The sequence below is a fragment of the Sparus aurata genome, chromosome 23 (genome assembly GCF_900880675.1).
Source record: "Sparus aurata chromosome 23, fSpaAur1.1, whole genome shotgun sequence".
Taxonomy (NCBI): Eukaryota; Metazoa; Chordata; class Actinopteri; order Spariformes; family Sparidae; genus Sparus; species Sparus aurata.
The window spans coordinates 28,813,140-28,840,370 of NC_044209.1; the positions used below are offsets into that span (position 1 = coordinate 28,813,140).

Consider the following 27,231-nt stretch of genomic DNA (forward strand, 5'->3'; position numbering starts at 1 on the left):
TCAACAGATTCATTACCAGTTAAAGCAACCTCACACTCATCTCAGCTCTTTAACCCTTCTACCTTTTGGGTTTTGGTTTATTTTCAGAGATGAGTTATCACAAAAAGAACATCAGTTCTTCTGAACGTTTCATTTCCTTCTCTTCTTCATCACCATTCAGCTGTTGCCGCGTTTGGTGCCCAGCTCAAACCGCTGGCAGGAGATCTCTGCCCGAAGGATGCAGATCATACAGAAGCTGATAGAGGACGAGCTGGTTGACCAAACCGACTACATCTTCTGTCTGGACGTTGACTCTCTGTTCCGCGCCCGCTGGGGGACCGAGTCACTGGGTGACCTGGTCGCTGTGATCCATCCTGGTCAGTAAACAGAACTGGCCCTCCAGCACCAAAATCACATTTGTAAACATGATGCCAAGTGTGCAGTTTGTTCCCTCTTACCTGTGTGTCTGCAGGTTACTTCAAAAATGGGCGCGACGGGTTAGACTACGAGCGGGGGCCTGCATCCAGAGCCTACATGGCTCCTGATGAGGGGGACTTCTATTACTGTGGGGGGGCTTTTGGAGGCTCCCTGAAGGAAGTGCGCCTGCTCGCAAAAACCTGCTACGAGAACTTCACGGCTGACGCCAAGGAAAACATCGAGGCTAAATGGCAGGAGGAGAGTCACCTGAACAGGTAAGCAGGAGAGAGTCATCTGAACAGCTGTTGACCCTGACTGTGTTCTCTGATGACTAACTGGATACTTCCTGTCCCTGTGTGTTCAGGTACATGTGGATTAATAAACCCAGTAAGCTGTTGTCACCTGAGTACCTGTGGCAGGACTTTGCGCCCAGAGAACCTGAGGTTCAAATCATCAGATTCTCTGGAATTGTCAAGAACTATGCTGAGATACGACCCAACGAATGAGAGTCCCGACTGAAGTGGACTCGCAGCCTGTTTCCTCACTGCACACCTGAAGATTCTGCCCTCTTTAGATTTAACTGACCACATTCATGTTTTTGTCTTTATTGACATGTATTCATGTCTATCTGTATTGTTAAGTTTGGGTTTTTTTTTGTTTCTTTCTTTTGTTTCATATTATTATTTGGTTTGTGAATTTTCTATCTATATTTTCTCATGATAATATATATTTCTATATTTTTTAAAGATTTTTTCTGGCATAGACACCTTTATTAAGCAGTCGACAGATAGGAAATATGGGAGAGGAGGGGGATGTGACATGCAGCAAAGGACCTCCGGCCGGAATCGAACCGGGGTCGGCTGCGTATGTGGCATGCGCTCTAACCACTCGACCACCTGCGCGCCCATGATAACATTTTTAATGCACAAATGGAAACTTAATATAATTGACCTGTAATGTGAGCATCTGTTAATAAAACAAATCTTGAAGGAATAAAATCGTGTTGTGAGTCTCCCATTCATCAGACCAGGAAGGAACTGAACCGACTGTGTTTCATCAGCGAGGTTTCCAACAGCATCAGAGCAGCTCGTTATCAGAGCAGCTCGTTATCATTACAGCGCTGCAGACATACGTGTAATATATCTATCACTATTATCAAACATCAGAAGGCTGATCAATGATTAGTCTGCCCGACAACAAACGTAAAGACAGGTCAAACGTTCTGATGCGTAATGTCTTATTCTCTCCAACTGAGAATCACGTTTCTACAAAGTTATTAACATTATTATATGTTAAGAATATATTTTAGAACATAAAGTCCAAAGTTACAGTGTTTGTGTTGTGAACAACAGCAAAGTATAGAGAGTATATACAGCATCTGTGATGGGACCGCTAGCTGCAACTGAGCTAACTAAGCTAACAACAGCTACAGTTAGCAGCAGTTAAATTATTTGTCTGTAATCAGGTTTACAAACACAGGAGAAAAATGTGTTTCCATAGGGAAATATGTGATATCATGATTTGCAGTATTGTCTTCTGCATCACTACAGTGAGAAGAGTCTCCTCCACCACGAGGTCACAGACATGCAGCGATTACACCAACAAAACACATATCCAATAACAGAAAAAGGTCCTTTAAAACCACGTCCTCCTGATCCGCGCTGACAGTCTCAAAACAATATTCATTTGTTGACACTTCAAATACTGATTTCTAAGTTTAACAGTGTAGAAAGTCACCACCAACCTCTCAGCGTGTTCCTCATTCAGCAACTTAACACATATTAATTTACATTAAAACCTTCCAGATTATTCCTTGAGGTAAAAGTAACACTGATTACTAATAACAAGTGCAGAAAAAAATACGATTTGGGGTAAAACATGAACATGACACATGACATCAAGTTTCAAAATGTTCCCAAATGTTGAGTGTGGTGCTGAAATGTTACCTGTTGACATTCTCAGGTACTGCAGGTGTGATTGCTCACTGAAACATCCAGCAGATGGAGATAGAAGATAATCGTGAGTCGGGACACGTGCCGTGTTATTGAGTCACATCAATATAAAGAATGAGATCAAATTGAAGTGTGTCAAGATTGAGAGTCAGCAGGTTGTTTGTCACGTCAGAGGATGATATTCATGTTCATGAAGTGTAAGAAAGTGGAGACGCGTTGCTCGGTGATGATCTGATCTGTAAGAACTGGTTTGATTGTGCAGCTGTGGGTCTTTGATCAGGTACCTGTAACTGGATCCTGTGCACACTGTGCTGTAAACTGAACTCAACAATGTGCTGAATCAAACAACAGACCAGCTGGTTTGAAGCTGAATGACACGACTCCCTTTATTGTCAGAGTAAACAACATGTAAAGGCTGTGACCGCACCATCAGCATGATTACACGTTAAGACATTATTTATTAGCTCCTTTATAAACATTATTTGATGCTATTAGAGCTGAAACTGTTTTTTACCTTGAGGTTACCTTTTAAGAGCCGTTTCATTGTTCCCAAACAAACTCGACCTCATTAAAATGTTCACCGTGTTAATATCTCTTTTTAGCATTTAGTCAAATCAGACCATATTTGTTATTTTCTTTTTCTTCTTCTTCTTATGTTGGAATTTGAGTGCAGTTTTCATCAACGTGCTGCCACTGATTTTATTTCATGAGTGATTATCAGCCTGTCAAAATGCAGATTCATACTTCAGTCTGCAGAATGTTCTGGGTGGACGGAGGTGGAGGCTCGACCAGTAAATACAGGTTTTAAACTGTGGACACAGAGAGATACTTGGTGAATGAAGACCTGATATTTCAAGTCTTTAAATACGTTCAAGACATTAAATAAGTTGCATGTTGCCATCGGCAGGATGAAAGGTGCTGAGTCATCATCCACCTGCTGCACCAGGATTACTGCTCTGTGATCAGTTTACTCAGTTCTTTAGAAAAGGGTTCGGCCGGTTTCACAGCCACTTCTTGCCAGCTTCATTACTTAAACTGTTGCTTCTAAAGAAGGGGAAGTTAATCCAGTTCCAGAAACTCAGGTAGATCAACCTGCAGTGTCAAAGAATTCAGACCGTCCTTCAAAATGTGACGGGACGTAACACAAAGATGTTTCAATTTAGAAAACGTCTACACTTACAGAAAAAAACACGAGTCTCCCACATGTCACAACCGCAACACTTTTACAGGCTTCACATGTAATCCCAAAGTTTTCACATGTAATCCCAAAGTTTTCACATGTAATCCCATAGATTTCACATGTAATCCCAAAGGTTTCAAATGTAATCCCATATATTTCACATGTAATCCCAAAGTTTTCACATGTAATCCCATAGATTTCACATGTAATCCCAAAATGTTCACATGTAATCCCAAAGGTTTCAAATGTAATCCCAAAGTTTTCAAATGTAATCCCAAAGTTTTCACATGTAATCCCATATATTTCACATGTAATCCCAAAGGTTTCAAATGTAATCCCAAAATGTTCACATGTAATCCCATATATTTCACATGTAATCCCAAAGGTTTCAAATGTAATCCCAAAGTTTTCACATGTAATCCCATATATTTCACATGTAATCCCAAAGGTTTCAAATGTAATCCCAAAGTTTTCACATGTAATCCCAAACATTTCAAATGTAATCCCATAGATTTCACATGTAATCCCAAAGGTTTCAAATGTAATCCCAAAATGTTCACATGTAATCCCAAAGGTTTCACATGTAATCCCAAAGGTTTCAAATGTAATCCCAAAATGTTCACATGTAATCCCAAAGGTTTCAAATGTAATCCCAAAATGTTCACATGTAATCCCATAGGTTTCACATGTAATCCAAAAGTTTTCACATGTAATCCCAAAGGTTTCAAATGTAATCCCAAAATGTTCACATGTAATCCCAAAGGTTTCACATGTAATCCCAAAGGTTTCAAATGTAATCCCAAAATGTTCACATGTAATCCCAAAGGTTTCACATGTAATCCCAAAGGTTTCAAATGTAATCCCAAAATGTTCACATGTAATCCCAAAGGTTTCACATGTAATCCAAAAGTTTTCACATGTAATCCCAAATGTTTCAAATGTAATCCCAAAATGTTCACATGTAATCCCAAAGGTTTCACATGTAATCCAAAAGTTTTCACATGTAATCCCAAAGGTTTCAAATGTAATCCCAAAGGTTTCACATGTAATCCAAAAGTTTTCACAGGTAATCCCAAAGGTTTCACAGGTAATCCCAAAGGTTTCACAGGTAATCCCATATATTTTACATGGAATCTCAGGCTTCACATATAATCCAAAGGTTTCAAATGTAATCCCAAAGGTTTCACATGTAATCCAAAAGTTTTCACAGGTAATCCCAAAGGTGTCACATGTAATCCCATAGATTTCACATGGAATCTCAGGTTTGAAATGTAACCCCAAAGGTTTCACAGGTAATCCCATATATTTTACATGGAATCTCAGGTTTCACATGTAATCCCATAGATTTCACATGTAATCCATTTATCACATGTAGTGTAGGTTAACATGGGGTTCATGTTCAGTCTGAACGTCACCACCCAGCGTCTCCGGGTGGATGTGAGCTGAAGGTGTTTCTCTGTCCACCAGCACATCATCCACTGTTCAAACACACACACCTGTTGGCTGCTGCTCATTAGCTGGATGATTATTATGTAATCGATGAATATGGTTTTTTCCAGGGCTGACTGCCGACAGGAGCGACGGGGCCTCAAGGACAAAGTCTCCCACGTCCCACCTCAGTACAGATACCATGGAGAACTGTTGCAGCACCGGCCCGGCCCACAACTTCACCTTTTGTATAACTCAGTAAACTTTGATCCTCTTTACTCAGTGTGAAGAAAAATGCGACTATCCCTGTTTTTTGTGTTTGCTCTTATTCCAGTCATTCAACACGCTGACGTCCGTCCACTCCGTCTTCTGCTTTACTTATGAAAAACAAGCTTCAGATCAAAGAGTCAATCATTCGGCTATTGATCTTAGAGATTGTAATGTTTTATTCTCCAGAACCATCACAGCTCTGTAACATGCAGTGTGAAACCGTTCAAACAGGTCCATCAAGATCAAAACCAGAGAGATAGGCTTTTTAATTTCCATCCTGACTGTTCAAACACATATTTTCATCAGCTGTCAGACCATCGAGCACGATGAAGCCTGATGTGGAGGTTCTAAACACACAGGTAACATAACAGGTGTCAGTTAACTATTGTAGACATCCCTGCTGTCGACATGTCGACTGCACGCTCCTTCTAAACTTCTGTAGAGTGCAGATTGTGGTGTTTATGCTGTATAATGAGCAGCTCACCTGTCAGAGAGAAAAGTCAGCCTTAGATGTGCACAGAGAAAGTTTTCAATCTTTTACTTCAACTCGTGAAAGATGGAAGCAAAAAGAGTCACATCAACATTTTGTTTGGGGTATTTTCAATCAAATGCTGAAATAAAAGCAGCTCAACACAGAGCAGAACACACGCAGGTTTTAGGGGTGTGACAGTATGGGATTTTACAGTACGGTACAGTGACGGTGTTAGTACAGTATACCGCAGTATTTCACAGTGACGGTATTTTATTTTATTTTTTTTAAAATATTTTTGTCTTTCTTTCTTTCGTCTTTTTTTTTCTTTGGCATGACGTCACTGCCGTGTGCCAAACAAACAACTAATCTACAAGTGAGCAAAGCGTTGCAAAGCGACGTAGTGATGCCTTGTAGATCTGCATATTCTGTAGGCAACAAGACCATGCCGTTCCACGGAGAATGAAAGTAACGTACAACAACAATAACCATGCTCTTTGAATGAAACATCGTAGACCGGCTACAGTCGGATTTATAATGATTCATCTTACCTGCTTGGAATTAAGCTGTGCATATTCTTTTTTATGCCACTGATGGGACATCATGTTAGATGTATTCGCCGATCTTGCAACTACTTTCCTGTTGCATAGTGTGCAAGTCGTCTCTCCGTTGTCCTTTATGGATCCATCTGGTTGTTTTGTGTAGCCAAAAAACTCCCACACAAATGAACAGAGTCGCTTGGCTGGAGGATAAAGAGGTGGTGAAGTAGGGAACATCGGGTCAACCGGGCCCGCGGGTAAACCTGCCTCTGGTTCGGAGTCTGCCATCATCATGCCATGCTTTTTTCTAGCTTCCTGGATCATGTGGGTCTCGCATGTGTTTACCAAAACTACCTTTTTTGATTGGACTGTCACTGAACCAACTAAAAGACGCTGATGCAGCCTGCCCTGAACTAAATGGAATATAGGCCTACATTTGAGCAGCACACAGGTAGGAGACGCTTTTTCAATCTACTGCTGCAGCTGTAAAATTAGATTATAATGTGACTGAGTGACGACTGACCACCACTGATCTTAATGTGAACGTGAAGTGAAATGTTTTATTTGTGAGTTCCCGACTCGTGTAAGTGGAGTTGCGCCAGCAGCGCCGCATAACATTTAAATAATTAATTAATTACCGTCACCGTGAGCTTGGAAATCTCACGGTGTCACCGCCGTGGCTTTACACCACCGTGGTATACCGAAATACAGTACACCTTTTCACCCCCAGTAGGTTTCATCTCCAACCTGCTCACAGGATTTATATGTTGACCCCGACTGAATCCAGAACCACGGCGCTGATCACCGAGCCCTCACATCACTGCATGTGCAGAGAATCACTGCAGTGAAGAGCCAGTTCGGCCCCACAGAGAGGATTTTAGCTTCAGAGCTGACGAACTTGATCCTCAGTTAAATTAATGAGCAGTTATTTGTAATATTCAGTTTATGTTTAACAGTTAATTTCAAAATGTCACCTCAGGCTTTAAAAGATTAAACGATTTACAGGAAAATAATTTCCTTTTAATGAGTCATTACCATAAAATGTTGAACTGTTAATCACGTGGTTGTTTTTCAGAATTCCTTTAAAATATTGGCCTCTCAGCGCGGGCGTGCCGACCACACATACCTGTCACAGTCAGCGCACCTGTCGCACACCAGGACGCAAGTTTGTGGTGATTGCTATGATTCATGGTCCCCAGAGGATGAATCTCGACTTCTGTGATATTCTGACTTTTCCTTTATGGTCACCAGCTGGATCAGATATCTGAGACATTGGTGACAGTTCTCTGCTGTTTGATCCGTGTGTCTCTGAAGTATTCTTTATTCTTTAGACTGTTGCTTTCATTATAAAAACATCTCACTGGTTTGTCCAGATCTCAATCTTTTCTGTCTCCGTGAAGTCATTTCCTGCCACCGTGTGATTTCCCCTGCGTGACTTTGCACTTCTACAATTCCCCATGTGTGCCTGAGGTTCCTGTAGACTTTAACTGGCTGATCCAGTTTGCCTTCATGGTTCAACATTGTGTGAGTTTACTGGAAAAACACACACACACACATCCGTGACAACATTAATCCCTCTTCAACTCCCCTATAAGCATCTGAACAACAGAGACACAGGGTCAAAGATCAGCTGTGTGCATCAGGGAAATTCTGTAATATGAATACACTAAATATTGGACGTTTGGGTCAGTTAACAGCGTGGAATAATAAATAAAAGTCTACAGAAGTTAGTTAGTTATTTATAATGCATTTAATGGCATATTCATTTATGTGTTGAGTCATTTTTGTCTGTGTTTGTTTTTGATTTTGGTGATTTCAGTCCAACTGCAGACGAGCTCCGTTATGACTCCGTCTCTGATCCAACCAAGTTTCTGTTTGAAAAAGTTTCTCAAGCCACAAAAAGTGATTTTAATTTACTGAAGTTATTGAACTCAGAGAAACACTTCAACACATGACTCAGGAGTTAAACCCGGAGGCTAGAAAACATTTTTGTTTCAACATCAACAGAATAATGATAATAATAACAATCATATGTTCTTCTCGTTAGGAATTATTGAGAGATGAGAAAATGAGAGATGAAAACAAAGTTAGTGGACGTTTCAGTTCAGTCATTAACACGGAGTCAGAACACTGCGAGCATTTTTACATTTTTACAATGATTACTTTTCATTCTTTGAGCACAATTAACTGATAATACTTCTGCACTTTCACAGAGAAATTAATGATTTTGAACAGAGAGTTTTTAATTTCTGAACTTATGAAAAATGTTTGAACTTCTCCTCCTTCAGGTTTAATCAGGTGAGAGTAACCAAACTTCCCTCAGTCACTGTCTTGTTTGTTACGACAGAAACATCCCAGTTATTTGCTATCTTTGGAGGCGTCTGGGTCTCGTTGAAGCTCAGATGATAGAAACACTCGTCACGTGCTGATTGCTTTAGTTAGCGGTGACGTTTGGCCTTGGTGCTGTTGAAAGTTTCTCCTGGTTGGTGTTGTTTAAGATCAATATCTGATACAGTTCATGTGTTGGTTGGAGGCCAGATGCTGTTTGACCAGTTCACCCTGAGCAGCACTTCCTGTCCGGCTGTCAGCGGGGATGGATGGACTACACAGACCTATTGTGTATGTCAACTTCAGTTCGTCATCATGAGTCATACGGAAGAAACTTTTTTTTAAAAATTCCATCTGCTGGGTTGAAAGTCAGGTTGTAGCGTCAGAGAAAAAGTATTCAAAAGTCAAACTTGAGTCAAAGTATAAAGTATTACAAAGAGAAAAACCAGGATGGAAGGAGAGCTGCTCGGGTGCTGCGTCCCTCTGCTGCTCTTCAGTTTACAGATCTGTTCTTTCAGAATCGTAGAAAAAGTCTGAGACACTCAAGAGGGTGATGAGTTATTATAACCTCATTCTCCACTGGTCAAGAGTCCCAATGAAACCCGCTCAGATCATGTTAGTGCTGACTGTCAGTCTCACATGGCCGTAAACAGCTGATCGTTTTTGACATGAATCATAAATATTCTAGACACGCAATGTTGGAAAACAATCATTAAATGCTCTAAAAATAATGTTTGAATTTATGTACAAGTTGATGTAGTTTTGATTACAACACACTGATCTGATCACTGCCAGGCCTGTGAAACATGGACCACTCACAGTGAGACTCACTCACTCCTGTCGAACTGTTCTGGGGATGTTGTGAAGCTGAGAGGTCTGTGAGGAGGTCTTTATTTGTTAAGTGGTCCTCGATCTGAAAAACTTTGACAGCAGTGGTGTAAGAGGTGAACTGGGACTCTGTTTGTGTTTCACAAAACGTTAAATCCAGTTTATTTATCTCCAGTAGGTCAGTTCTGAAGTGGCAGCAGGATTCATTCCTGCCTGTGTGTCGGTGTAAAGTTCACTTCTACATTTAAAACACGGACTGTTGACCTCTGATTCACTTCAGACATTTTACATCTTTAGTATTTTATGTTTACTCTTTATAGTTTGTTTTTGGTTGTTAGTTCCTTCTTCCTCTCTGACCTGGTTCAGTTTGTCCTGTTTGCTTTGTGTCGTTGTTCATGATTCACTTAATTATTTATTCTATTAGCTTCTTTCTTCTGCACGTATCAGAATTATTATACAGTTCAGTGCATGATGAAATAATTCTGCCATCTCTGTTGTTATGTATTAATCTGACAGTAACCACGTCGTGTTTTTAGGTCAGAGGATTGAGGTCAGTTTCCCTCATTGGTTCCAGTTGATCACGTCTGACTCACTGACTGATATAAAATGAATCACTGTGACAGCATCAAAGTACATTTACACAAGTACTGTACTTCAATAAAGACTTGGTGTTCTTTTAGTGTGCTTGAATATTTCCATTGTTTGTTACTTTTACTTCCTCTTAACTATGTTTTATTTACATCTTTAGTTTGTATAAATGAAACGATCAAAGATGAAGGTATGAGTTTGAGTTTGCTTACATTTCATAATCAATAATAATACTCCAACACACTTTTTATAATAATATATCTGTTTGTACAGCTAACCTGTCAGGTTGATCAGTAAGAACATCATCTCTCTGTGATGTTTAGGCTCATGTTCATGAGCCAACAGTCACATATCGCTCAGCAGCACATTGAATGTCATCGTCCAGCTGCTCAGCTGCCGCCTGATTCAGAGATCTGTCCAGAAAGTTATTTCTAAAACAGTTCACATGAGTTGTGTCAGGCGAGGACACATACAACATTAAACACATTGACACATCAAACCTGCAAGGTGTAAAAAAGAAAAGACGTCTGACAGATCGGCTGAGCAGAGACGCAGGAATGTCGTCAGGTGAGTTCTGTTAGCGACAGTCAGTCGGTTAAAGTCTGTCAGTGCTGTTCACAACATCCGGGGGGTCGGAGACGTTTGGGAACAAAACCAGACGCTCCTCCCTCCTCGTCCTTCACACTGGAAACACATGATGTCATCACTGAACTAGTCTGAAGACTTGTGGACAAAGTGTTTGTACAGATACAGGAATGTAATCCATTACAAGTCAAAATGACCATGTGACCTTATCACACACATTACATACTGATGCATCAGTCTTAGAGCAGCATTTCACAGCTGGAGACACTTTGAACTACTTTCTATACAGTGAGGTGGTTACAAACGTCGGGGTCGATTCAGGTCTTCTTTCAGTTGTTTCTGATGATGAGTGGGTTTTTTTCTTATAGCCGCTCTGAACACACAATAACATTGACTGTATTATGTCTCCTGTCTATCACGTCCTACACCCACTTCCTCCTCGCTCTGATGTCTTGATGTAGAATAAAAAAGGATTGGAAAAGCAAAGGGCCGTTGGTATTGTGGTTGATAAAATAAAAAGGTATTGTGGACACGGCCCGAAAGAAGAAAGCACTGTTTCCTGTTCTGTTCAGACATTAATCCGTTTCAGAGTTTCCTGTAGTCTTTGAATTATTGTTCTTCATGTGAGAACTCTTTGTCTGTTTGGTGGAACCGACAACGACTCATAAACATCTACACACAGTTTCTTATACTTGTTTACAGTCCACAGAGGCTGAATCTGTATTAATGTGTTGGGTTTTTTTCATGTAAAATCATGGAATTGTGTCATGGAAAATGTAGAAATGTAGTTAAAGTGGAGAGAGAGCAGAACTGGAGTGGATCTTATCTCAGTACTGTCGTGTTTGCTGTGAGCAGGTGAAACAGGTGAATTGCAGTAGAGAATGTGTCTTTGGACAGGTAGCATTGTTTGTGAAACAGGTAGCATTGTTTGTGAGACAGGTAGTGTTGTTTGTGAGACAGGTAGCGTTGTTTGTGAGACAGGTAGTGTTGTTTGTGAGACAGGTAGTGTTGTTTGTGAGACAGGTAGCGTTGTTTGTGAGACAGGTAGCGTTGTTTGTGAGACAGGTAGTGTTGTTTGTGAGACAGGTAGCATTGTTTGTGAGACAGGTAGTGTTGTTTGTGAGACAGGTGGCGTTATTTGTGAGACAGGTGGCGTTATTTGTGAGACAGGTAGTGTTGTTTGTGAGACAGGTGGCGTTATTTGTGAGACAGGTGGCGTTATTTGTGAGACAGGTAGTGTTATTTGTGAGACAGGTAGTGTTGTTTGTGAGACGGGTGGCATTGTTTGTGAGACAGGTAGCGTTGTTTGTGAGACAGGTAGTGTTGTTTGTGAGACAGGTGGCATTGTTTGTGAGACAGGTGGCATTGTTTGTGAGACAGGTAGCGTTGTTTGTGAGACAGGTAGTGTTGTTTGTGAGACAGGTGGCATTGTTTGTGAGACAGGTAGTGTTGTTTGTGAGACAGGTAGTGTTGTTTGTGAGACAGGTGGCATTGTTTGTGAGACAGGTAGCATTGTTTGTGAGACAGGTGGCGTTGTTTGTGAGACAGGTGGCGTTGTTTGTGAGACAGGTAGTGTTGTTTGTGAGACAGGTAGTGTTGTTTGTGAGACGGGTGGCATTGTTTGTGAGACAGGTAGTGTTGTTTGTGAGACAGGTGGCGTTGTTTGTGAGACAGGTGGCATTGTTTGTGAGACAGGTAGCGTTGTTTGTGAGACAGGTAGTGTTGTTTGTGAGACAGGTGGCATTGTTTGTGAGACAGGTAGCATTGTTTGTGAGACAGGTGGCGTTGTTTGTGAGACAGGTGGCGTTGTTTGTGAGACAGGTAGTGTTGTTTGTGAGACAGGTGGCATTGTTTGTGAGACAGGTAGCGTTGTTTGTGAGACAGGTAGTGTTGTTTGTGAGACAGGTGGCATTGTTTGTGAGACAGGTAGCATTGTTTGTGAGACAGGTAGCGTTGTTTGTGAGACAGGTGGCATTGTTTGTGAGACAGGTAGTGTTGTTTGTGAGACAGGTGGCATTGTTTGTGAGACAGGTAGTGTTGTTTGTGAGACAGGTGGCATTGTTTGTGAGACAGGTAGTGTTGTTTGTGAGACAGGTAGTGTTGTTTGTGAGACAGGTGGCGTTGTTTGTGAGACAGGTAGCATCGTTTGTGAGACAGGTAGTGTTGTTTGTGAGACAGGTAGCGTTGTTTGTGAGACAGGTAGTGTTGTTTGTGAGACAGGTAGCGTTGTTTGTGAGACAGGTAGTGTTGTTTGTGAGACAGGTAGCGTTGTTTGTGAGACAGGTAGTGTTGTTTGTGAGACAGGTAGCGTTGTTTGTGAGACAGGTAGTGTTGTTTGTGAGACAGGTAGTGTTGTTTGTGAGACAGGTGGCATTGTTTGTGAGACAGGTAGTGTTGTTTGTGAGACAGGTAGTGTTGTTTGTGAGACAGGTAGCATCGTTTGTGAGACAGGTAGCGTTGTTTGTGAGACAGGTAGCGTTGTTTGTGAGACAGGTAGCGTTGTTTGTGAGACAGGTAGCGTTGTTTGTGAGACAGGTAGTGTTGTTTGTGAGACAGGTAGCGTTGTTTGTGAGACAGGTAGTGTTGTTTGTGAGACAGGTAGTGTAGTTTGTGAGACAGGTAGCGTTGTTTGCGAGACAGGTAGTGTTGTTTGTGAGACAGGTAGTGTTGTTTGTGAGACAGGTAGTGTAGTTTGTGAGACAGGTGGCATTGTTTGTGAGACAGGTAGCGTTGTTTGTGAGACAGGTGGCATTGTTTGTGAGACAGGTAGTGTTGTTTGTGAGACAGGTAGTGTTGTTTGTGAGACAGGTGGCGTTGTTTGTGAGACAGGTAGTGTTGTTTGTGAGACAGGTAGTGTTGTTTGTGAGACAGGTGGCATTGTTTGTGAGACAGGTAGTGTTGTTTGTGAGACAGGTAGTGTTGTTTGTGAGACAGGTAGTGTTGTTTGTGAGACAGGTAGCATCGTTTGTGAGACAGGTAGCATTGTTTGTGAGACAGGTAGCATTGTTTGTGAGACAGGTAGTGTTGTTTGTGAGACAGGTAGCATCGTTTGTGAGACAGGTAGTGTTGTTTGTGAGACAGGTAGTGTTGTTTGTGAGACAGGTAGTGTTGTTTGTGAGACAGGTAGCATCGTTTGTGAGACAGGTAGCATTGTTTGTGAGACAGGTAGCATCGTTTGTGAGACAGGTAGTGTTGTTTGTGAGACAGGTGGCGTTGTTTGTGAGACAGGTAGCATCGTTTGTGAGACAGGTAGTGTTGTTTGTGAGACAGGTAGCGTTGTTTGTGAGACAGGTAGCGTTGTTTGCGAGACAGGTAGTGTTGTTTGTGAGACAGGTAGCATTGTTTGCGAGACAGGTAGCGTTGTTTGTGAGACAGGTAGCATTGTTTGTGAGACAGGTAGCGTTGTTTGTGAGACAGGTAGCGTTGTTTGTGAGACAGGTATGCTCTGATGCTGGAGAGAGAGGGAGGAGAGAGGAGGGTTATATACACCGCTGCACGTCTGATGGTAAGAGTTTACAGTCATGACTCTCTACAAAGTGATCTGTGTGGCGGCTCTGCTGACGCTCCTGACAACAGGTAAGGACCGTCCTCACTACACACACCTGAACCAATCATGTTTGAGATCTGCTGAGGAGGAAACATGCTGAGGAGGAAGTTAAAAGCAACTAAATCAGTGAGAGCAGCAAATTCTGCACTCAAAACTCAAAACCTGTGCAACAAAATGCACAAAATCAGAGTGTTGAGTGGAGCTCGGCATGAAAATGGTCAAATCTGTTAGAGATATTTGTGCCTTTGTTAATATTCACAGATTTGGTGTCTGGTGAGGATTGTGTGGATACATGTAAATGTGATGAAGGCATTTTAAACCCTTTAGTTCCATGTAGGCTTCTTCTTCTCCTACTTTTATTACCCTTTTAACTTATTTTGAGGATGCTTGGCATCAGTTGAGTTATTGTAAAGAACTTGTGGTTTGAAGAGACCAAAATTCAGCAACATTTAGTAAATCCAAGACACAGAATCTGTTCATTTTGACATGACGTGCACGGAGATGAGTCACTTTAATTGGTGTAATTATTCTAATTTCATCTTTGATAGACCGAGTAAAACCTTTTTTTTCTCACACCTGTGGATCGACAGATGCCTACGAGAAGTTGGAGGGCCGACAAAAGATTGTTATCAGGTCATCTCCTGATGAATCGTTGATGAAAACGTTGTTAAAATTCATTCTTTCAATTAATTCTTGATTGTAAGTGAGAGATGAACAGTGTTTGGAGGTTTTGTCCTGATCCTTGACAGACCAAACTTTCTTGATCTTTTCAGTTGTAGAAAGATTCAGAGTGAATGCTTCAAAACTCGCCTGCTAAATGTTTAGCATCTCTGTGACTTCTCCTCTCCACATCTGAACACAAACATCTGAACCCTCTCCTCACATTTTCAAAACAGCCTCATTACTTTAGTTTGATGTGTTTGATGGAAATTATGGGTTATTTCTATTTGGTGTCATCTCTCCGCCTTCCCAACATTCCAAGACTGATGCCAACTTATCAGGGCACATCACGCACAGCAGATGCAGCGACAAGACAAAGATGTAGAAGACGTAAGAAGCCGTAAACAGACAGAGAGGGAGACTGGAATGTGGAGAAAAGGCGTGTTAGTGTCTCGTATCTGCAGAGAGTTTCTGATTTTCTCTCTTTGTTGCTGCTCGGGACGCTTTACCAACCCAACATGTGTCTATTTGACGTCCTGGGAATGAGACTCAACAATCAACTGTCTTTGTGGTGCGTTCAGGAACAGCTGGGACAAATCCTACTGATTCTTCCTTTAACTTTAATAGTCTTTGAATTCTATTATAATATGACGTGAGCTTCAGTTAGCTTTGACCACAAATGTCCTTCAGAGGGAGACTTTTTACTCTGATACTCTGTACTCTATTACTTCTACTAGAGTAAACAAGCTGAATCAGTACTTCTACTTTCACCAGAGTATCTGAACTTCTACTGGAGGACAGACTGTGTGCAGGTTTGACTTCTCTGCTGAGGTTCAATTCTGACCCGCTACAAGTCGACTCTTCTCTCCACTCGTTCCAGTCCCATCTTCAGCTGTCTTATCAAAAAAGCTCCAAAAACACATAAAACAGATCATCATTTTAACTTGTCACACTGTGCAGAGCAGCTCAACAGAATAGTAATACTCATCAGCTGGTACTCAGTTTGTGTAAAACAGTCCAATCTGCTGGTATTTAGAGGAACTCTGACACATCTCAGATAGTCTGACTCAGCAGATGTAAACTGTCAGTATAAACCTCCCACCAATTATTTAATGCAGCTAATGTCATGTCACTATAGCACCTGTGATTCTTGTTTGTTTTCTGTTTTTCAGAGTCTCACTCACAAGCAGATGGTGAGTTCAAGTTTCCTTTTTTACTTCCTGACTTTCCCTCCGTCATTCAGGACATTTTTAAAGTGTTGTTGGGAACGTTTGGTAACTCCACCAGTTTTACACAGATCTGTCTCCAGTGATGTCACTCAGTGGCTGAAATGCATTGTGGGTAATGTAGGTGCCAGATTTTGAAAAGCAGTCCACTGGTCTATTATTGTCATGATCAAAGATGTCAACTTCTTTATTCCACACGTTCTTTGTCCTTTTCTAAACCGGCTGCCTACATTACCCACAATGCAACTCAGCCACTCATTGACATCATTAGAGCCAGTTGATCAGATTATATGCAGCTTCTTCTGGAGCCACACAAGACTTTGTACTAGTTTCTAAACATAAACATATATATTGTTATTATTCCTTTAAAAAGGTGCAGTATGTAAGAACTGACCAGTCAAATTCATATTCTTAACAAGTGGCAACGTATCACCACAGTAACTGCTACCTGCTGCTAACTTTAAGCTAGTTAGCTCACTTAGCAGTGCAGCTAGTGGATCTGAGCAACATAAAATGGCTATTTCTTCACATTCTGTTGATAATTTTAGGATTTTTAAAAAATATATTTTTAACGAAAATTCCAAAATATTGCATGTTTACGAAATGTTAAAAAACAAACAAATTTAAATTCAGTTTTGCTGGAATAAATGGGGTAAAAGGAAAATAACAGGCTTCAGAAATAAAATTCTAAAATAAAACACTAAATCTAAAAATGAGAAGATTATTTAATACTGAGGGAAATGAACACATAAGCAATAGAAATACAAATTAAGGTCACACTTCAAAATTAGATGAACAACTGCATTTATTTCATTTGGGTGCAATCAATGACGCAATAAATTATTTATTGAGTCATTCATTCTTTATCCATTTTTGATTTGCTCCTCAGTCTAGATAAAACTGCAGGTAGTTCAGGTTCAGGCTGTGAGAATCTTCGCTTAATTCACAGAAGAACACCTAGCAGAAGTGTGGAGAATTGGTGGAGTGACCCTTTAACACAGCAAGTAAAAGCAATGAAACGTCTTGACTAATTATGAAATAATATCATTTACCTTTATCACTAAAGAATGGTGGATTAGCCACACCTGAGAGCGTGGGCACACTCCCAGGATCACAGAGCAGCAGTTCTAATCCTGCTCGCTGCTGTCAGAGACCACAGAGGTAATCCAGGGAGCAGACAGGAGGTCTCACTCTGTGTTTGTGTCATGTGTCTCCTCAGTGTGTGGTCAGCCTCCTCTCAACCCCAGGATTGTTGGAGGTCAGGTGGCCCCTGCAGGAGCCTGGCCCTGGCAAGTCAGTCTGCAGACTGGAGGATCTCACTTCTGTGGAGGATCCCTCATCAACAACCAGTGGGTGCTGAGTGCAGCTCACTGCTTCCAAAGGTGAGCAACAACATGCCGTGATGTCTTTCTAACAGTGGCTCCCAGTCTGGCTGTCAGGACCAAGGACATTACATTAAAGCCCTGGAGATGGAGCCCCGTGAAATCCTACTAAACCTGCTCAGTTAATCTAAAGGTTGGTTTATGGTAAAAAAAAAAAAAATTCTGGCCGCAGTGCATCACGTGATGATGTGGTTCCATATTTTGGCTGATACAAAAACTGGCTTCAAAGCCTGGCGCTTTTCCTGGGGGCTTGTTCGGGACCTCTTCAGAATGAATCTGGATTAATATTTAAACTGAACAACAAAAAAGACATGTGATTCAAGTCATCATGTCTCCGGTCAACATGTCTTTGATTTCCAAGTGGAGTCTCATGTTGTTCATTTTCTGATGAAAAAGTTGTTGACATAGCGACTCCAGTTGAGTTAAGTCAAAGGCACAATGACTTGTGGGGAAATCTCTGTCAAGAGGCGAGGGAGAAAATGAAAAGGGAACTCCAGGCTGTTTAACATCAGGGTTCATTACCGCCCTAACTCACGCTAACAAGAAAGGTGAAAGGCCTGAGAGCTCCTCTGTGTGACAGGGACACTGTTAGCTTCTCTCAGCTTCTCATGTCTCCTTGTGTTTCTCTTCTGTTCAGTATCGGTACAAGTGGTCTGGTAGTGAGTCTGGGTCGTCAGAGTCAGGAGGGATTGAACCCCAATGCGGTGTCTCGGACAGTGGCACAGATCATCAACCATCCCGACTACAACCCTTCTACCAGTGACAACGACATCTCCCTCCTGAGACTCTCCTCACCTGTGACATTCAACAACTTCATCCGGCCCGTCTGCCTCGCAGCATCGGACAGCACCTTCTTCAACGGCACCGACTCCTGGGTCACCGGCTGGGGAACCATCGGATTTGGAGGTGGGTCAGAGAACAACTGGATCTGATTTAATTTCAGAGACAGTGTGACTGACCATCAGTAGGGATACGTTTACCTTATTATGTCACGGTTGCTTCAGCTGCTTTGTGTCTCTACAGTGCCCCTTCCTTCCCCACAAAACCTGATGGAGGTGGAGGTGCCGGTTGTGGGGAACAGACAGTGTAACTGTGACTATGGAGTGGGTCGAATCACAGACAACATGATCTGTGCCGGCTTACGTGAAGGAGGGAGGGACTCCTGTCAGGTAATCATTGTCACACCTGCGTTTGTGTCACATTTTACCTGCTGCAAAGATTCCTCCTCCTAAATGTTCGTCTCCTCACAGGGAGACTCCGGCGGTCCGATGGTTAGCAAGCAGAACAGTCGCTGGATCCAGTCTGGAGTCGTCAGTTTTGGAAGAGGTTGTGCTCTGCCGAATTTCCCAGGAGTCTACGCCAGAGTGTCCCGGTACCAGACCTGGATCAACAGCAAGATCTCCATCAACCAGCCCGGATTCTTAACCTTCAGGTCCACTGGGACAGACGGAGACCTCAGCGTCACCTGTGCTGGTCTGCCACCACCACCGACCACCATCGCTCCAACAACCACAGGTCAAACTACCACCACGGCTCCAACAACCACAGCCAAACGTGAGTGTCTTTGAGCGCAGACGTTTAGCTTTTAATTAAGATATTTTTGTACACTTTTATTAGTGAAAAAACTTTTCATCATTTCATAAATAATGGAGTTCATCTTCTTCCACCTTTTCATCGAGGCTGTAAAATGTTTACACAGAGTGAATATTCAAACAAAACACAAACACTGTTTTTCACTGTTGGGTTTGACCAAAGTTTGACAATACAACGTGACACTGTGCTTACAGATCTCAGTACAGTCTATGTAGGATCTACAGTATTTGGTCAGAATCATTCAAGAAAATATAATTGCGTACCTTCTGTTTTTCTCTCCAGCTGTGGTCTGTGGCCAAGCCCCAAGAAATACCCGAATTTTAGGAGGGAGCTCAGTGGCGACGGCTGGTATTTGGCCCTGGATGGCGAGCCTCCAGAAGAATGGAAATCACATGTGTGGAGGGACTCTGGTGTCCGTGGACTCTGTGTTGAGCAACGCTGACTGCTTCCCCAGGTGAGTTACCTGGAGTGCAGTCATGGATGGTTAGTTGATATAAATGAGCAGCTACATGTCACAGAACGACCATGATGCCCTTTGGGTGAAAACAAACGTTGTAAAGGACTGAAAACAGCTAGTGACCTATCTATAAGCAGCTGTGTTGCAATTTTCACTTCAAACAATAAAAAATCTCAAAGTTTATGATTTAATTTACTTGACCAAAGAACGAAGGACAGTAAGAGAAGAGATCTGTGACTTCAGGTCATCCACAGAGAGATGAACACTTTGTCTATACGAGTCGGTCGGTGTCAGACACCTCATCACAGGTTAATTAATGATGTCACTGAGTAAAGGAAATTGTTTGATGGGAGATGGTTTGTGTCCTAAGTCAGTTCATTCTGTCTCCCTCAGTTCTCCCATAGCCTCTGAATGGACCGTCGTTTTGGGGCGCTTGAACCAGAATGGATCCAACCCCTTCGAGGTGACGCTGAATGTGACAAACATCACTCTGAGTAACCTCACTGGGTCTAATGTGGCAGTGCTGCTTCTGTCAGCCCAACCCATCCTGACTGACTACATCCAGCCCATCTGTCTGGACAACGGACAGACCTTCGCTGTGGGCTCCACCTGCTGGGCTGCTGGCTGGAGCTCCGGGCGAGGAGGAGGTGAGTCCATGACACAGTGTGACCGTCAAACCAACTCTCTGCATCATTTTACCTCTTTAGATCAGACATGTAGGCACTGCCATCTGTGTTTGACTGAGAGGTTTCACATCATTCTCTCTTCTTCTAGAGGAACAAGCTCTGCAGGAGTTCCAGACCTCAGTGGTAAATTGTGGGAATGCGTCATCGAGTGACAGCATCTGTACAGGAACTTTTACACTGGAGCAGGTGAGCAGGTTATACTTTTAAACATCGATGTTTAATCTGAAACTTTATAAACTACCCTGCATTCACACACCCACTGGATCGCAGTCTTAGGGAGACGTAAACTACATTTAGTTGAACTACATAGCTTAACTACTCAATTTACAAACTACAATTTTGACCAATAACATGATATATTTTTTTTTTAAAAAAAGACCTATATAATATAAATTTTATTTTATTTTTCTTTAAAAAAAGACGTGAAACATGTTGTGACATGCCAAGCCAACACTGTCTCTGAACCAGATACACAGAGACTTGGGTACTCCGGAGAGAGCTTGAAGAAAAGTCTGCGAGGTAGCTGGACTCTGTGTTGCCCAGAGACGGCTGGCACACGGGCCCTAACATGGTGTATTGTGGCTGGACCGTCCAGCCCCGCCTTCCCGCAGGCTGCTGCCATCACCTTCTCAAATAATATGCAAACCACGCTCTACTTGCCCCTCTCCTCAGACATGAAGAAAAAAATCTGAAGATTGTCATTGAAAAATACAAAAAAATCTCAATAAAATAAAATGATAAGATTTTCGGATTTGAATTATTTGAATTTCTTTCTTTTTTCAGTGCCAATACTTGTTTCAATGCCAATACAACTGTTTTCAATACAAATGTTTCAATGACAATGTTTCTTTTTTCAGTACTGGCTTTGTTTTCAATGCCAATTTTTTTTTTTTGGATGCCAAATTTTAAAGTCACTGTTCTGGCTCCATACACAAGCACGTCATGGACAACCCTCCGCTACCCCCAATGTGCCCCTAAACGCGCCAGCCCAACCACGGCCTTATTTGAGCATATGTGTATAAAGCTCTGGAGTTTTGTTAGCCCCAGTTTAGAGCAGCTGTTAGCATCATGCTAAGAAAGCATTCACTGTGCTAAGTGTTTCTGTTGTACAATTCATTATCTACAAACAGGTTGTTTTTGACTTTATACGTCTTCCTGTTTGTTCAGGGTGATTCTGGCGGTCCAATCATGTGTAAGGTGGGCGGCTCCTGGTTCCAGGCGGCTGTGTTAGCGGTTCAGAACAACTCCACCAGCAGCATCAACAGCACCAGCAGCACCCGGTCAGAAACCAGAGAGGATGTGATGGTCTTCACCAAACTGAGCACCTATCAGGACTTCCTGGTTCGGACGGTGGGAGCGTTCTTATCTCCAACCACCAACAGCACCAACAACAGCACCACCAACAACAGCACCACCAACAGCACCAACAACAGCACCACCAACAGCACCACCAACAGCACCACCACCACCGTGGTCGCCACCACTGCGGGTGCTCCTGCTCACTCCACCTTCTTCTTCTTCTTCCATCTCCTTGTCTTCTTCATGTGTGTCCACCTCTTCTTATAGGACCTTTACGCCATGTCACAGGCACAAATGAACGTTAAAGAGCTCAAATGTGGCTCCAGGCTGCGTGAAGTGATCTGTGACTTGATTCTTCTTCAAGGGTTTTATGAAACACTACAGTAACACTTGTGTTCAGCTGCAGTGTCTCAGCCTGCAGCCTGCTTCTCTGTCACAACTATAAAACATGATTCATCTTAATTATCTGATCAGTCTCAGGAGATTCAGGACACTGAGTGCTTCCAGTCTAAAATGAAGCAAATTAATTATTAAGCCTTACTGAACAAATGTATAAATGTTGTTTGTGGTTTTTCAGCCTGATCAATGACTGTCGATTATTTGTAGCAGGACTGAATTAAATAAAACTTAATGTTCTTAAAGAAGACATGTTATGCTCATTTTGAGGCTCATATTTTATTTTGGGTTACTACTAGAACAGGTTTACCAGCTACATGTTCAGAATGCTGCTCTGTGTCCCCTTCTGTCTCTCTAAAGGGCCACTATGTACTTTTGGAAAAGAAATTCAAAGAAGAAAGTCAGAATTTTATATTAATGCGGTCATAAATGTTTTGTTAATATTAGAATTCTGATAATTTTGGTAAACCAAACTCCATTCTAAAAACAACAGTTTCAAGCTCGGGCCTTATTATTTCACAGTTAAAACTGTAGTTACAACTTTACAAAGGGTCTTTTTTGATTTGCTTCGATCTACAGACATAATCAGCTCACGTGTTGGTGGACAACAAACTGACTCACTGCGTCTCACGGTTCAACATTTACATCTCTCTATGGATGACAGGAGGTCACAGGTCTTTTCTCTTACTGTCCTACTGTCAACACAATCATAACCTTTGTGATTCTTTATTGTTTGATGGGAAAAAAGCAAAATGCAGCTTTTAGGCATGTGGCTGCTCCTAGTTTTCAATATGGTATCAGCACTTTCACTGGGGGGGGCGTGGTCACGACAGGAAGGGGACGCATTTGTTTGTTACGACAGAAACATCCCAGTTATTTGCTATCTTTGGAGGCGTCTGGGTCTCGTTGAAGCTCAGATGATCGAAACACTCGTCACGTGCTGATTGCTTTAGTTAACGGTGACGTTTGGCCTTGGTGCTGTTGAAAGTTTCTCCTGGTTGGTGTTGTTTAAGATCAATATCTGATACAGTTCATGTGTTGGTTGGAGGCCAGATGCTGTTTGACCAGTTCACCCTGAGCAGCACTTCCTGTCCGGCTGTCAGCAGAGATGAATGGACTACACAGACCTATTGTGTAAGTTAACTTAAGTACATCATCATGAGTCATCCGGAAGAAACTTGAAAAAAAAATTCCGTCTGCTGGGTTGAAAGTCAGGTTGTAGCGTCAGAGAAAAAGTATTCAAAAGTCAAACTTGAGTCAAAGTATAAAGTATTACAAAGAGAAAAACCAGGATGCAAGGATACAAGTGTGCTGCGTCCCTCTGCTGCTCTTCAGTTTACAGATCTGATGAAGTTTGTTAAAGTAGATCCGGGAACTAAGACCACGCCTCGAACACGTCCCAATTTCCGCACCAGAAGTACTTAAGCACACCGCATCCGTTTCTTTCTCCTTGACTCAGTCTTCACATGATCGTGACAGACCGACAGCGAAAGAAAAAAGAAAAAGAAAAAGAATGCTTACCTTAACAATGGACCAGCTCCTTCTCTACCCGTCAGACAGCGACACATTTGAAGGAGATCACCACACTCCAGAAGTCCCAGAAACCTCTCCATCAACCAATGACAATATCCAATCCTCTCAGCTACCTCGGATGCGCTCCGTCATCCACATTCCCCGGCGCTCTCAGCATTCATCTTCCAACATCTCCGACATCGTCAGACCTTCGCCTTCCAGCAGCCTAAGGGGAAGATCCCGTCTTCGGCGTCCAAGGGACATTGGCTGCTCCACACGGCCATCACCTACCCGCTTGACATCCAGGCGTTCGAGCAACAGGCCAAGCTGCTCTGGCCCGGATTCACCCTGTCAACTCTCTGACGGCGCCTCAGCCGCAAACATCTCCGACTGGACAATCGCTCGCCTCAAACACACGCTCAGCCAACTCAACATCCCTTTCCATCGCTCCGACAAAAAGGCAAAACTTTTCCAACTCCTCACGGACTCTCAGCAACACACCACTCTCCCTCGCCGAGCTTCCCGAGCACTTCTGGGTTCGCAGCGCCGCGTCCGCAGCAACATCGATGACGTCACAGTGCGTCGCACCGCCCAAGACGCCCAGCCCTCTCAGAGGGCCAGGTCGTATCACACTCTGCACAGGCCTTTCTGTCCCAGAGTTATCCCAACCTTCTTCCCTTTTTCCTCAGCCCTCACAAACAACCCAAGCACACGCATCCCTCCATCCCAGCATCCTTTCCTCTTCTCTCATTTCTACCTTTCTGATCCCATCTTCCCTGACCACCTCAGCGCCTCCCACCTCGATACAGGCCAACACCGTAACCCACATGTAAATAACATTTCTCATCCTCCATTTCACACACCCCCTTTTCTCCACAGCTCCACCATCAGCAGGTTTCAGTGACTTTCCCACCCATCTTCCTCCGCCCAACAGCTTCACCTTAACCACCATACCACCCGTAGCACGCCCAGCCGCACCCGCTCGACCATCCCCCGTGTCACCCTCACTCAGGCATCAGATCCTTGCCGGTAACTACGTTGACCTCGCTCAACTCATTCACCCTTCCTCATGCTATCCCCAGGGAAGTGCTAACTTCACACGGCCCCGTCGAACTCAAACAACCACTCACCACCCGCTCCAAGGAACTCACAGCCGTCGAATTCGCTTTCACTTTCTCACTGTACCGCAACATCATCTGTTCCACCTTCCCCGACCGCAGGTCAGAACTGGACGACTGCGTGTCACTGATGCCCTTCATGCCTGACTGCCCTTCCCAAAGGCGTGGATAAGAGAGGAAGACCAATCCTTTACCAGGGCGGGAGGATGGTGTGTAACAATTTCAATGACCTAGGATGCAGCGCCTCTAGTTGCTGATTCCTCCACACCTGCTCCTTCTGTGGCGGCGCGCACTCCAGACCTACCTGCCCTCATAACCCCACCAAGCACAACTTGTGTAAGTATCTTAATACACCAATCAAAATCAACGCTCTCGCCACTGCCTTAAAGAACCATCTAGACCGCCAGTTCGTTAACTTCCTCATCCAGGGTTTTACACACGGCTTCCACCCAGGTTTGCAGGTCATGCCAGATTCCTCCTACACATGCCACAATTTGCAGTCAGCCATCACCGAGTCCGATATAGTCGACAAACTCCTGGATAAGGAAGTTATAGAATCCTTCATGATTGGCCCATTTTTCAGCCCACCCTTCCCAAAATACAGAATCAGTCAAATCGGCATAGCCACTAGAAAATACTCAGGAAAAAAGAGACTAATCATGGACCTCTCATCCCCCCCCATGGATCGACTGTCCCAAGTATCAATAGCTTAATTCCCAGTCCAGATTTCTCCATGCAATATACTTCAATCGACCACGCCATCTCCCTCATCCGCCTAGCCGACCAAGGAGCCTGGCTGTCCAAGACTGACATTACCAGCGCATTTAAAATCCTCCCCATCCACCCCGACTTCTGGGGTCTTTTCGGCATCCTCTGGAAGGGCACATACTACTTTGCAGTGCGTCTGACCTTCGGGTGCAAAAGCAGCCCAAAAATATTCGACTCTCTATCTGAAGCACTCTGCTGGATCCTGACTAACAACCACAAACTCCCCCATGTCCTCCTACTCCTCGGTGACTTTCTCGTCATCACGCCGCCATCTTCACCCCCATTATATGGTCTCAACTCTCCGACCTCCACATTCCTCATACTCGGAGTTCCCCAAGCCCCAGAGAAAACGGAAGGCCCCAGCACTTCCTTGGAGTTCCTGGGCATCATCCTAGACTCCGTTTCACTCCAAGCATTCCTTCCTCCCAAGAAAACCCACCGGATCGCCCTACACATTTCAAACTTCCTTCTTGCTCACACATGCACCAAACGGCAACTACTCTCGCTGCTAGGCCACCTCAACTATGCCATCCGTATCATTCCCCAAGGTTGTTCCTTCTTGTCCCACCTTCTCTCCATAGCTGCTTCCGTCCCATCACTCCATGCCCATGTTCCGCTGGACGAAGCATGCAAGATGGAGCTAAAACTGTGGCATCAGTTCCTCTCGTCCTGGAACGGCATCTCGTTCTTTTACGATGACCACTTCACTAAACCAGAAGACATCCAGCTATTCACAGACGCAGCCCCTTCCATCGGATTCGGCGGCTATTATCTCGGCAGGTGGTTCTCAGCCACATGGCCGCCCGAATTGTCTTCCCTGACTCCTTCCTCCACCATATACGAAATATATCCAGTCCTGATAGCAGCCATCCCTTGGGGCCACGAATGGTCAAAGAAGACCATCGCCATATACTCAGACAACAGCGCCGTTGTTGACATAATCAACAAATGGCGGTCGCATTGCCTCGACATCATGCAGTTCATGCGAAGGCTCACCCTGGTCTCAGCCCAACACCAATTCATCATCCGTGCCTCCCACATCCCAGGTCATAAAAACTCAGTCGCTGACTCACTTTCTCGTCTCTCTTTTCAGAGGTTCAGACAATTGGCACCAGCCTCCGAACCTCTTCCGACCCCAGTCCCACCGTTTTCAGCAACCATATTCAACTGACTCTGCCACTGGACCACCAAGCCTCCACTTCTCAAGACGCCATCCTCAACAGCGTTGCTCCGTGTACACTCTCATCGTACCTGACCGGATGGAATTGTTACAAAACTTTCCACTCCACTTACAGCCTCCCGTTCCCTTCTTTTGACATCCCAACACTCTCCAACTTCATTACATTTGCCCATTCCATCCTCAAGATAAAATCATCCACCATCCAGGTTTACATCAGCGGCATTAACTTTTTCGTTAAACTATCATCAGGGGCCCCATGTCCAGCCTCTAACCCTAACCCTAACCCTAACCCGACTTCCCTTTCATCCCTTCATCCCTCTACCCTCGACCCTTATTCCTCACCCCTCCTATCCTCCTTCCCTCCCCTCGAACCCTCAATCCATCCCTCTCACACATCTTCGATCCTACAAAATTCATACTGTTCAATAAACCTTTCTAAATGCATATCAGTATTTGGCGTGGTCTGTGTTAGAATCGTAGAAAAAGTCTGAGGCACTCAAGAGGGTGATGAGTTCTTATAACCCCATTCTCCACTGGTCAAAAGTCCCAATGAAACCTGCTCAGATCAGGCTTTGTGTGCAATGCCGATGTGTAAACTCTGCATTCACACCCGGGTCAGCTGACTCAGTAGACCCGGGCTTTTATCACCTCGGCTCGGCTCGGCTCGACTCATGTTAGTGCTGACTGTCAGTCTCACATGGCCGTAAACAGCTGATCGTTTTTGACATAAATCATAAATATTCTAGACACGCAATGTTGGAAAACAATCATTAAATGCTCTAAAAATAATGTTTGAATTTATGTACAAGTTGATGTAGTTTTGATTACAACACACTGATCTGAT

The 27,231-nt window shown here is 43.4% G+C and overlaps 2 protein-coding genes across 2 annotated transcripts in view; both read left to right on the plus strand.

Moving 5' to 3' along the window:
• Window positions 1-1,394, plus strand: part of LOC115574892 (globoside alpha-1,3-N-acetylgalactosaminyltransferase 1-like) — an 8,977-nt gene extending 7,583 nt beyond the window's left edge. Inside the window, exons 9-11 of the mRNA XM_030406528.1 lie at window positions 161-356; window positions 452-671; window positions 761-1,394. Coding sequence (XP_030262388.1) covers window positions 161-356; window positions 452-671; window positions 761-902 — 558 coding nt within the window. The 3' untranslated portion in view covers window positions 903-1,394. The remainder of the gene's footprint in view (window positions 1-160; window positions 357-451; window positions 672-760) is intronic.
• Window positions 1,395-14,069: 12,675 nt separating this feature from the next.
• Window positions 14,070-27,231, plus strand: part of LOC115575652 (uncharacterized) — a 44,577-nt gene continuing 31,415 nt past the window's right edge. Inside the window, exons 1-16 of the mRNA XM_030407867.1 lie at window positions 14,070-14,139; window positions 15,943-15,963; window positions 17,216-17,378; window positions 18,016-18,284; window positions 18,402-18,547; window positions 18,629-18,932; window positions 19,254-19,425; window positions 19,822-20,075; window positions 20,203-20,300; window positions 21,282-21,603; window positions 23,366-24,150; window positions 24,256-24,350; window positions 24,404-24,541; window positions 24,738-24,892; window positions 25,219-26,253; window positions 26,301-26,441. Of these exons, the coding sequence (XP_030263727.1) occupies window positions 14,085-14,139; window positions 15,943-15,963; window positions 17,216-17,378; window positions 18,016-18,284; window positions 18,402-18,547; window positions 18,629-18,932; window positions 19,254-19,425; window positions 19,822-20,075; window positions 20,203-20,300; window positions 21,282-21,603; window positions 23,366-24,150; window positions 24,256-24,350; window positions 24,404-24,541; window positions 24,738-24,892; window positions 25,219-26,253; window positions 26,301-26,441 (4,153 nt within the window). The 5' untranslated portion in view covers window positions 14,070-14,084. The remainder of the gene's footprint in view (window positions 14,140-15,942; window positions 15,964-17,215; window positions 17,379-18,015; window positions 18,285-18,401; window positions 18,548-18,628; window positions 18,933-19,253; window positions 19,426-19,821; window positions 20,076-20,202; window positions 20,301-21,281; window positions 21,604-23,365; window positions 24,151-24,255; window positions 24,351-24,403; window positions 24,542-24,737; window positions 24,893-25,218; window positions 26,254-26,300; window positions 26,442-27,231) is intronic.